This window comes from Panicum virgatum, chromosome 9N (genome assembly GCF_016808335.1).
Source record: "Panicum virgatum strain AP13 chromosome 9N, P.virgatum_v5, whole genome shotgun sequence".
Lineage (NCBI taxonomy): Eukaryota > Viridiplantae > Streptophyta > Magnoliopsida > Poales > Poaceae > Panicum > Panicum virgatum.
The window spans coordinates 61617083-61629310 of NC_053153.1; the positions used below are offsets into that span (position 1 = coordinate 61617083).

Here is a 12228-nt window from a genome sequence, read left to right on the forward strand (position 1 = left end):
GCTCTGATCAGTGGACCTGGGTGGAAGGATTTTGTGAAGCACTACGGCTTCCAACTGGGAGACTTAGTGGTGCTTTCCATCCGTCTCTACCTGGGTCGCCTCTTGGTCCGTGTCTTCCGTCTCCCAATTGTTTGAGAGACAAGATCCAATGAGTACCATGAAATACTATACTATCGAGCTCGCGTGTACAAGCTCCGTATGTATTTCGTGGGAGTATCTATCTTATGCAACTCTGAATTGGCTAATGTCAGGAAGTAAGCAAAAAAGACTAGTCCGTAATGGGTAGTTTATGTTATTTCGTCTGAATTCCAGCGGCCTATTAGCACCCTAGCTACTAAAAAGGCCATAACTATGTATCCTTGAGTATCAGAACTGTCATGTATCTATTTAAAAAAACTGTGTACTGTGCGAGCAACAGCAACCACATATATATATATATATGTATATATATACATATATATATGTATATATATATATGTATATATATTCCTATTTTCCTGATTGCATGTGATGATAAGGCTTATGTTGATTGAACACTCAAAACTGCATATGCTGATGACTCCATTTGCGTTCCATAAAAATTGATTCGTTTATTAAAAGCCACAGACTTGAAGAGGGCTGAGAAACGTTTAATTTTAAGCCAAGCAGCCCCATTTATCGTAAACATAAACTAGGGAATACCAACACTACATTGACGCAAATTCAAGGTAAATAATCTTTGTTAGCGACCAACTAACAAAATTAAGACTCCACCTACAAAAAGATTTAACTAGTAACACAAATAATAACATACTAATTAATTTAAATACGTACCCAAAATACAGCTGACCAAATTTCAAAACTGAAAGTAAAAGACGAGCAACAAAGAAAAAAAGACTAAACAAAACGCATGCCACGAGGCTCGACCGCGGCACGCTGTGTCCGGCAAGACTCTCCGACGCCGCTAGCCATTCCACTCGCCTTGATCATGCCTGTATCTGTGAGCTGAGGTAAATATATAGAGGACTTGTGAATGAACGTGTGTGCACTGTTAGCACCCACAACCTTATCCGCTTTCATCCAGAACCATCTTGCCCCCGCCAAGCTGACCCCTTCGGCCCCAGGACTCATCCCCCCCCCCTTCGCCCGGCACAAGCCATCGCGCTACAGCAAACCTTATCTCCTCCGCCTCGACTACTTCCGGAGCACATCAGCAGCAGGATCAGCCCGAAAATATTCGAGAGCGGCCAAAGCTCCCCCGCCGAGGTAACGACTCTATCCTGGTGCAGCACAGCTTCCACTTTGGCATTTACAAAATGTTTAGCGCCTTTGTTAGGATTCTTCGGTCCCAACGTCCCAATTGTAAAAAGTGTGCTCCATTTTCTTGTGGTCCAACAGCGCAGTAGATGATTAAGGAAAGCGACGCAAAAAAGAAAAGGCGGTGCACGGTAAAGTTTAGACAAAAAAGGTTGGAGATTGATAGCAGGTTCACTTTCAGGCGACTGAATAAGCCAAAACCACAGTCCCCCATCCCGAGCACCCCCCACCCATACAAAATCCACACTTTGTGCTACAACAAGTGCGAGCCCTTATGCAAAGCACGCAGAAAAACTACCCAGTCCACCTAAGACAAAAAAGAAGACCCTGTTCGAGTATAGTTTGTTTCGAACAAACGAGCTTGGGCGTGATAAATTTGTTTCGAACTAAACATGAGCTACATCAGCTGCGAAGCTTCTCCATGGCTCAAAATAACAATTACTATAACAATATACTTTTGATAATACTTGACATTAATTTTAGCCTTTTTAATGATGTTACAATTCGATGATGGATATATAAATCTAATAGGTTAGATAATATTATTTGATAATGGCAAAAGTGCCAATTTTACATGAACACTGGGGGTTTACATGACATTATTACCTATTAAAGACAAATGACTGTAATTTATATATGTGTTTGATATTACTAAATTTTCATAGTCGCATAGATGATTTATTACAATTTCATAACACATCATATACCATAATGGTTAGAATTGCGAATAAAAAAGACAGTATGTGCCTTAATATATGAGGTACATATTGAGCCTCCAATTACTGATAACAACGATTATTAATTGCAAAAAAAGCTCTAATTTGCATAACCTGATTTGAAAATGATACAGGCAGCATGAACACCACTGAGTTCTTCACGGGGCTTGAAATGATGGGGCCGATATTTGGAGGAGTTGGTGAAGGAAGCCTGGAGATTTATGAAAACAAACAAGGCAGCAATGGCACCATGTTCGAGATCTGCTTTCAGAAGAAGCAGCCAGACGATGATAATGACACAACTAAATTAGTTGTGTCCGGTGAAGCTTCAAATGACACAATGCTGAGCTTTAACGGAACCCTGATCAGCAGCATTGTAGCAATTCGTGCTGCCTTTGGTAGATACATCGGAGATTTCAGCTACACCAAAATGATTATGAAGAATGGACCATTCATGCATGCCAGATCACAGCTGCAAGCTGCTTTAAACAAATATAGAAGCTTACGTGATGCAGGAAATGCATACCGTCGCACACTTATTGGAATTTTGACAAACTCTTCTGCTGCTCCTCAACTAGGAACCAAATGGTTTGATGATCTTGGGGCTATAGTGTACCCGACAGCAGCAGCATTCCGTGAAGCAGAAGATACCATTGCTAATATCATAGCACCTCCAACCATCACTTCAGACGCTGGTTCCTTCCTCCACAGCATGACCGTGCCACAGGCAAGTAATCTGGACAAATCGAAAACAACATCCTGTCATGCACATCTCAAAGAACTTGAATAATTTCCAACAAACATGTCATGCATTTCATCATATTGGGCAATAGATTTCGCAAACAGCAAAAGCAATTATTCACTGGACACATTGCATCCCAGAAACTTTCGTAATGGCCCTTACTATTTCACCCTAATATTTTTTCGATGCAGTTTGACAAGGATGCCTCATTTTTCATAATAAAGTTCATATTTGAACGGGTCATGCGGACTGTGAATGGCAGAGTTCCAACCGTCCAGACCCACCAAATTGGGCAAACAACTTTCCAATCAATCCTTAGACTCAGTTATTCTGGGGTGACAATTCTTGGTGAACCTGCAGAAACACAATATGCCGCCAGGGTCAATGTGATGGTGAAAACACTCACACATATTGAAGCAGCTGCGAACTTAACTATACGAGATTTGACATATGACATGCTTGCACACATGGAGAACAAGATAGCGAGTGTAGAGCAAGAGGTTGAAGTAGTAAAAGCAACTGGGATGAAGATAATGGATGCAACCAATGTTTCATTTTCTGGATTGGGCTCACTCATGCAATCTTTGGGTATCACCGAAGCAGTTCTCAGTTCAGCAGAGGGTCCAGGGCCATTAATTGGAGATCTAGTCAGGACACTTGATGGTGACAAGGTGAACGTTGACAGTGCATATGCCGACCTTCTGGCTTTCCAGGTTAGCTAATACTGCCCCCACCAAAACAAAATAACATAATCTCTTAAATGAAACTATCTGTCTAACTAAAGTTACTATGTAATTTACATATATATATGATAATTTTACAACTCATGCTTTTGAAATTTTGTAAACTGTGTTCATTATGTAAACCTGGCTTCAATGTTTAGTTCAAAACACAAGTGTAACGTAATATTATACCGGATTCTACAGATCAAAGCTTACCAGGAAAACTGAACCAGCTGGAAGAGATCAGAAGATCAGACGGAGAGAAAAATTGGAAAGACTCTTCGTCGTCAGCAATATATCTAATTATGAACTTAAGAACTATCACTGTAGTGTTACCCCCCCCCCCACACGCCCACCCCCCCACCCCCCACAAATTCTCATGTAATTCGATGCTTTATCTGATGTAACCGTTACAATTCCCGTACCTAAGACCGTATTTCCAGCTGAAAACAATGTATTATATATTCGAACTTTCAGTTCATGCTAGCTTGTCTCTACTCTCTCATGTACAATCCACCCATAAAACCTTTGGGCGCTTGATATATGCATATTTTATCCGTTACAAAATACAACGCAAAGAGATCATAGCAAACGATAGGGATTATAAAACAATAGAGGAATTTATACCGAGTGTGGGGGCCTGGCCACGCCCAAAATCAGAAAGAAATTTAACAAAAACCTGGGCCAACTTTCTTAATGGGTAAGCACTTTCTTATACCTTCGACCACAAGAAAGGCCAGTGGTTGCGTGCCGCAGACGGCAATCACGATAGCCGCACGCTATATAAACATCAGGATGTATTGTCCAAGTCAACAAAGCTTCGAAAAGGGGACAGAAAAGGCAGTACATACTTCAAGAAAAATCCACCCGAGCCAAGGTATGGTCGCTATAAAATCTGAATCAAATGAAATACACACCGCAATACTCCTCCTTCGCAGCTTGCATTTCCTAAGTACAAAGCAGCCAAACTAATGCGGAACTTCGATTTCTATCAGATACAAGCGGCTAGCAACTTCGGCATGCAACCCCCAACGATTACTTCCCTCCGTCAAGAAGCAGCATCGCACAGCATCCCCCACAACATTAGAGGATCAATACAAGGCAAATTCTGCAGCCCCAAGAACCGACCTCTGCTGCTTGCTCAAATATTGCCGGGGTTCAAGAGCAAGCAGAAAATACTGACCGAACAAATCGGACTTGGGTTTCTTTCGGATGCACCACTGAAGTATGATCCGAATAGGGTTTTGTCTGCATGGCTGCTGTCATCGATAAACTACGATCGATCAACTATATGCATCGAACCAGGTATAGAGATTCCAATAGGCGCAAATGAAGCATTGTCAGTATTAGGCTTGCCTTCAGGAAACTTACCTGTCACTAGAACAGTGCACTGTTCGCAAAAGTTAGATACTAAGAACCTTGCAAAAGCAATGTCGATTGGCTACGCAAAATCATCAAACACTTTAGCTAGAGCACGCGCTGTACTATTATCACTTCACAGCGTTGAGCAATTGTCTGAACCGGAAGAAAGAGCATTCACTATTTCCTTAATCATGTATACCGTATCCACATTCTTGGCACCTGTGACAAACCCAGCATCAATGCCTGCACTCCCCCCTACAGTTATGCTTGCTTTGTCAGATAGAAAATACAAAGGTGCTTTAGACTGGGCAGGATTTACAGTAGAAAGATTAATGTCAGCATCGAAATCCCTGCAAGAGCAACTCCGGCAAGATACTGGAACTTCAACCATTTACTTGGATGGATGCCTTCCCTTACTCAACGTAAGTACCTAGTTCCAAATAAAAACACCAGTTCTGCACTTATAAACCATATAAAATCTAACTCAATTTCCATGTGCCAAACAACAGTTGGTATTCATGCGTTGGTGCTACTTCAATCACTCTTCTTTCCGGAAATTACCATCAGAAGCAGCTACATTTTGGTCCAACTTATCAATACAGCAGATAAAGCATATGGAAGATCAAACTTTATTTCACCGTTGTACACAACATATGGTAAATATAACAAACTGCTGTACATAACCATGTAGATTACATTTTCCAAACTTTTTTGTCAGCTATATGGTAAAAAAAAATAATGAAAACATATTTCTGACTATAGCTACACATATGCAGAAATTCCCTGCCACTGAGCAACACCCAATTCACACAAACACTACAGGTACAGCCACCTCAAAAATGAATGAACAAACTGGGGACACTGCTGACAACATTCCATTCAATCAAATCAGGTACAAACCTATAAACCTTGATATCACATTACCATTGACATATTGTATTACAAATCGGTCCTAACATTCCAAAATTTTGTCAATGCTGCAAGGAACTCTGTCGCTGGAAATAACCAGATGAATGCAGCCGAGCTTTTCTCAGCAACATCAGTTATGCAACATCCAAGGCCCTCAGGAAACGCTGTTACACAGTTGCTTAGAGGCGAGAAAACCCATGTGCATTATTCTAAACAAAGCAAATACCAATCTTTTGAACAACATATTCAGCAATCATGTATTGTAAATATTTGAATTTCACACACACTAACTTGGTTTCGCTTAAAAAAATATTGCAGATACAGAGACTCCATCTTCACAACACTACATCAGGGCTTTCCAAATACAATTTGATGTTACCCCACCAACCGCCCAGCAACCTGAAGGAAGGTTAACAAATGGAGACCAATTGAACGGTCTGCTAATGCATCAAAATGCCATCTTGGAACAGAAATAATGTTGGAATCACTGATGCTAATGTTTTCAAATTAATGCAGTTGACCAACTGATGACACCATCTCCACAGCCTATGGACGCAGCAAAGTATGACACTACCCCAAGCCCACAAATTAAGTCAGCTTCCAAGAGGAGCCGAACAGACATCCAGTAAAAACATCAGTGCAGCGACATCATGTCAATCAGGGGATTGTTGATTACACCAACGACAATTGAACAATGCAACTTAAGAATATATTACAGCAGTATTAGACATCGGACGGCATAATATTAATCCGTGCTACATTTTGTTCATAAACTAGGTTTATGATGAGCATCATCGAATAAAATGCGCAAACTATTTATTTTAGACACCAATGTAGTGCCACCAGACATACTTCCAATGTAAACATTTGTTGGCATCAATGATACTGTGATTGGTCAAGAAACATTCAGATATCTTTTAAGCACCGGGTCTTCTTGCTAGGAGGCATCTCTTCCTCTGGCCAATCTTCGGAAATTGGATCCCTCAGTGAAGAGTCAAGAGTCCTTCTCTTGTCTTTCCTCGATATCCAAGCATTAAGCCCAGTGCTAGGAGGTCGACCACCCTTCATTGTCCTTGGAGGGCACGACAAAGGCACCGGCCCAGCATCATCATGCAAACTACACTGATACTGTCCATCAAATGGTGGATCCTCCCGCTGCGTTCGGTCAGCGGGCCTCAACGCTTCCATAGCATTCCTGAACATCTGCTCATCCACCGGTGAAGGTCCATGCACAATTTGAAGAGTCTGCAACATCAAAGCCTTCTTCCTCATTTGGTCTGCATCTGAAGCTATATCAGTTTGTTCTCCATGAGCTTTGTAAACAACCGCCTCCTTTGTCCATCTTCTCATTATATTAAACTTTGGAATTTCTTGCCTATCCAAATGTAACAAAACCTGGAACAGAAAAATAGGGGAAAGATTATACAAACACACGTATATATCAACGAGCGAAAAATAACTCTCCCATTAATAATTGCAGCAAAGTACAATGTACTTAAGCACACAAAAAAGGAGTAAATCATATTACCTTTAGAGCATGCCGGCACAGCATACCTAGATGCTCATACAGACCACACTGGCAAGACATGAAATCCTCTCCGTGCAGAGTAACAACATATTTTTTTTGTACACCATCTGAGCTCAACTTCGCAGAGGAAACAATGAACCTGTCATTGCCATCTTCCCTCTGAACACAAAACTTCCCAGCCTCGAATAACTCATCATAAAATTTCTCATACATTGCACGAGTATACACTAAATCGGCATGCTCTTCAATCGGAGCCCCTACCCTCATTCTCCTTGTAACCTGAACAATGTATATTAATCAATTCAGAAAAAGTCCAAAACGAAAAAAGATGGATACATTTGCCTAATAACAATGGAGAATGATAAAAGGGATACACCATTTACTTACCATTTTTGTTACATGTTGCTCCCGAGCCTCTTGCTCTGTCCGATCACAAAGGAACTCATTGAACTTGCTTACAAACAGGTGCATAGGCGCAGCCTTCTGAATATACCTCTTAAGCATGTGATTTGCACTTTCACTCCTTTGCGTGCTCGTCATCCCAGCACAAAAAACACTCATAAAGTATGGTTTGGCCCATTTTTCCCTATGCTTGTAAAGTCTTAGCATATACTTGCTCTTCACAAGCCGGTACTTTATGATCAACTTCTTCCACGACAATTCAAAACTATCAACACATGTCTCGTTGGTGATGAGATTATAGAAATCACTTTTGAATTGCTTGTGTCTCGCAATAACTTTCCCTAACTTCTTCTTAGCACTCTTCAAGACATGCCAACGACACCATCGATGACGTGTCCCAGGCAAAACAGTACGAATTGCCTTTCCCATTGCCGCGCATTGATCTACACATCATTCAAGCCAGAAAAAGCAACGGGCTAAAAAAAACTCAAACTAAACCACTAGAAAAAAGTCACATAGTACTACATACAACATACTTTCATACAGAAAAATGCATCAAAATTATGCAATTAGGCCCCCCTACTTGTGTGAACTTAACTCACCTGTCAGCACAGTTATTGGAACTGATCCATCCATCATCTCGATGAAATTTTGAAATGCCCATTGGAAGTCTTCTGCTGTCTCAGTAGACAAAAGAACGCCACCAAAAATAATTGACTGAAAATGGCAATTAACACCGATAAAAATTCCAAACGGCAAGCTGTACAAATTGGTACGATAGGTTGTATCAAATGTGACAACATCACCGAAGTTCTTGTAATCCATCCTATTCTTTCCAGTACACCAAAGCATAGATTTAACTGTGCCCTTCTCATCAACCTTGAACCTCACTTCCATAAGTGGATCTTTGATTTTCATTTCCCGTAAAAGTTGGACAGTTTTACCAATGTCATCAGCCATATTTTCCCTTGCTACCTTCGCGCAGAGTGATCTGATGGTCTCTTTACGAACTGGATTCATAGCACTACTATCTGTGACACCAATAATGCTGCAAACCCTTCCAATACTGACATTGTTGTCTCGAAGTTTCTTGATGAAATACTTAGTGCTCGGATCAATCATGCTGTGAGAATTCCACTGTTTCTTCTCTGCATACCCCTCTGATAATTTGTGGTTGTGGCTTGTGCTAACTCGACTAATGTACCACCCATGATCACTTGTTCTCAGCAGCCTTATCATAACTTTACATCCAGTCCTGATAGACGCACAATTCTTGGTTCGCGGTGATCCCTGACAAATTTGTCCCAACGCTTAATTATTTATGATTTAGAAACATACAACGAATGATTAACAATAATATAACACCAGCAACAAGGAGGGAAAATAAAAGAGAACGAAAAAAAGAGAGCTGAATCGACACTAACCTCACAAGAACAAACAATATCTTGCCTGGTTGTGTACCCTTTATTATTCTTGTTGCTACGACCATAACGAATTCCAAACCCAATCTCCCATGAATAAAGATTAAAGAAATCTCTCGCCTCTTCGCTACTACTGAATAATGTACCCTCCAGAGGTTGGAAAATTGGAGATCCTCGATTCCTAGCTGCTTGGCTCAGTGCCCTTGTAATCGCACTCTCCTCGTTTACAGCAATCCGCTCGGACGGGCCTTCCCTAGCTGATTTCCTACAAGACCAACGAAATTTGGATGGTGAATATAACAAACGATCGAGCAAAAAAAACGAAGTTCCGAAATTTGAAACGATGTAGATGTACTAACCTCGTCCAACCTATCCGTCGCTCGGTGATCACATTACCAGCCTCCAATGCAAGCTCAACTTCCTCTGCTCCAGCTTCTCCACCCTCCTGTCCATTTCCTTCAATCTGACCTGAATCAACTCCCACAAATTTGTCCCGAATCATCTCTGCTACTCCCAAATCTAGATCTATATTCATGATTCCCTCTTGTTCTGGTGAAACCTGGGTTAAGCGAGGGCGACTGGTGAAACCTGGGTTAAGCAAGGGCGAGTTTAACTGGACGCATCGCAATCCATGGGGATTGCTCTAACGAGGAGACCGCAAGGAAATAACTCGTATAAATCGAGCTACAAAACAGTGCTGGTCTCGTATCCTTATCCTCGCCTGTACGAAGCTGAACGCTTGCAGGCTAAGCCTCGATTATAGACTTTTTTTAAAAAAAATAATAAAGTAATTCTTTTAAAACCTGTTCGGTGAGAACAGCCAATGTGAAAACGAGTTGCCGGCCCGCTTGCCCAGTTTGACTTCCTGCGCGCGAGGCATCAAACGTTGGCTATTCTTCCGTCACCTCAAACGTCGGCGCGAATCTAAATGACAAATACCTGACCGTCGATGGGGGTGGGTACGTCCGCCATAGGACACCAAAACATTTGGCCTGCTCAGAAGATCCATCGTGACGATCTCCAGCCCGCCCTTCTTCCCCGCCTCGCCGCAGAGCAGCCTGGCCACACAGAGCTCACGTCCGTCCCATCCAAATGTGGGCCTCCTAGTTTCCTTGCCGGCGGGCGCGAGGGTAGAGAAGCTCGCACCTCGCGCGCGGTGCCTTGCCAGCGGGGACGAGATTGCTCTTGGCGCAACGATTGGAGAGATTGTCGCCCCGAGAAGTCGAGAACGTTGAAGCGCGTCGGAAGGGACAGGATGCGGGGTTGCGGGCTTGCGGCGCCGCTGGGCACCGCGAGCAGAGCCGCGTGGTCCGCTTCAGCGACGCGGGTTTGCGGCGCGGGCTGAGCCGGCGGGTTCGCGGCAAAGCCCGCCCTGCTTGCTCCGCGTAATCTTCATTGCTGCTCGCTGTCGCCGGCACATATTACTTCAGATCATCATGAATCCCATGAACAAGCCATCTCCGTCAACACGTCAAGTCCATCATGGCTATTGCCACCATCGTTGCTGCTCCACCTTGAGTCTGCAACGACCATTCCGATCATGATCGACCACCTGTCAATCTGATTGCGAGTCGAAGCCGCCGTCTTCGTCCACGACGTCTTCCGGCCACACCGTCGAACTTGGCCGTCACATCTGACTGGCCCCTATCGAACAGCAGCCTGCAGCCGCTATCAACCCGATCTCCACGTCTGGATGCATCCTTGTTGATTGCAGCTCATTGGACGGTTCGAGCCACCCGCCCGAAGTGTCCAACACCACCGATCAAGTCGTCGATCGCCGCCATGCTCCACCTTGCGCCCTGTCCCTCCTGGACACCCAGTGCGACCTTGCACGGTGTGCAACATGTGAGAGGATCTGAAGATGCCTAGAGGTGGGTGAATAGGCTAAATCTGGAATTTAAACACTTAAAATCTGATCAGAAACAGGTGACCCGGATTGTCCGGGACTGGGGTCCGGATACTCCGGGAAGTCCGGACTATCCGGATGTGAAACCCGGACTATCCGGGTCATAGTGCAACGTGCACGAAAATAGCTGAATGAAGTGTGTAACTTGAATCAAACGAAATAGAGGTTACCAAGAGGTGCTTCTAAGATAGTTCTACCAGATGAGCTAGACAAGAACCATGTAATCGAGTAGATCGACCTCAAACCCTAACAAAGTTGACTTGCAAGCAAATATCAAGTAAACAAGTAAAGAGATAACAAAAGACACAAGATTTGTTTCCCGAAGTTTACACCCAAAGGTGCTACGTCTCCATTGAGAAAGAGTTCAAGAGACAGTGCTCAAGAACCCCTATGCTCCTCACCCATGGGCGAGACCAACGCTCAAGCCCGAGGTCATTTACTATGGGTTCCTCGGAGAGGAATGAAGCTTACAAACTTCCCGTGGAGCTCACAATGCAGCTTGAACTCTCACGAGCACGCCTAGCCGTCTAGGAGCTCAAAGCTCCAAGAGTAATAGACTTGAATCCGCGGGCTCGACGAAGAACTAGTGCTCAAGGGTTGGAATGGATGCTCACTAGCTCGAATCTTTTCTCTTGCAAGTCTCTCACTTGAATCCCTCAAGAAATCTCTCAAGAATCAAAGGGAGGGAGTGAGAGGACTTGTTCTAGGGTTAGGAGCAGTTCTGGTTCGAAAATGAGCAAGAGAGAGAGAGAGAGTGAGGGGGTAAGGGGGGTATTTATACCCCACACTCAGGAAACTAGCCATTGGCTAAAAGGTACCCAGATACTCCAGGTAAAGTGTCCGGATACTCCGGACACTCGAACTATCCGGGCTGTAGTCCGGACAATTCGGACCCAGCACGGTGTCTCACTCAAGGCTGCTTCTCTCTTGATTTTTTTTTCTTTTTGTGTGATAAAGATCTCTCATAGGTTTTATTTAGGTTCCTTGAGCACTAGAACTCGGTCACAACCTTTGAATTGACGTCCCCCTTAATAGTACGACATTCCTAAACTCAATTCAAAAATCAAAAATCTAATTCTAGAGTTTATCTCCAACACCGCTTTTCATTTCTTTTTTGAGGGGCGTACTTCATCACTTTCAAGCGTTTATCCAACCGTAGCTCCTACACGCATGCTCAATCAACACATTAAGCGTACATGGTTTTGTCGTCAAACACCAAAACCC

The 12228-nt window shown here is 43.2% G+C and overlaps 4 protein-coding genes across 4 annotated transcripts; 3 read left to right on the plus strand and 1 right to left on the minus strand.

The window, feature by feature from the left end:
• Positions 1-2755: 2755 nt before the first annotated feature.
• LOC120693025 lies at positions 2756-3822 on the plus strand. The gene is made up of 2 exons (XM_039976431.1): positions 2756-3467; positions 3681-3822. The coding sequence occupies exons 1-2, from the start codon at positions 2940-2942 to the stop codon at positions 3702-3704; spliced, it is 552 nt and encodes a 183-aa protein (XP_039832365.1). The 5' UTR covers positions 2756-2939; the 3' UTR covers positions 3705-3822.
• Positions 3823-4285: 463 nt separating this feature from the next.
• LOC120689218 lies at positions 4286-5521 on the plus strand. Its single transcript, XM_039971533.1, has 3 exons — positions 4286-4353; positions 4472-5260; positions 5348-5521. The coding sequence occupies exons 2-3, from the start codon at positions 4496-4498 to the stop codon at positions 5519-5521; spliced, it is 939 nt and encodes a 312-aa protein (XP_039827467.1). The 5' UTR covers positions 4286-4353; positions 4472-4495.
• A 116-nt stretch (positions 5522-5637) lies between these two features.
• On the plus strand, positions 5638-6412 carry LOC120693026. Its single transcript, XM_039976432.1, has 4 exons — positions 5638-5730; positions 5823-5932; positions 6066-6182; positions 6264-6412. Exons 1-4 carry the CDS (start codon positions 5678-5680, stop codon positions 6374-6376), a joined length of 393 nt encoding a protein of 130 aa, XP_039832366.1. The 5' UTR covers positions 5638-5677; the 3' UTR covers positions 6377-6412.
• LOC120693018 (protein FAR1-RELATED SEQUENCE 5-like) lies at positions 6396-10085 on the minus strand. The gene is made up of 7 exons (XM_039976416.1): positions 10038-10085; positions 9458-9657; positions 9102-9363; positions 8280-8967; positions 7663-8120; positions 7276-7554; positions 6396-7142 (listed from the first exon to the last, which is right to left on the minus strand). Exons 1-7 carry the CDS (start codon positions 10083-10085, stop codon positions 6654-6656), a joined length of 2424 nt encoding a protein of 807 aa, XP_039832350.1. The 3' UTR covers positions 6396-6653.
• Between the last annotated feature and the right edge of the window lie 2143 nt (positions 10086-12228).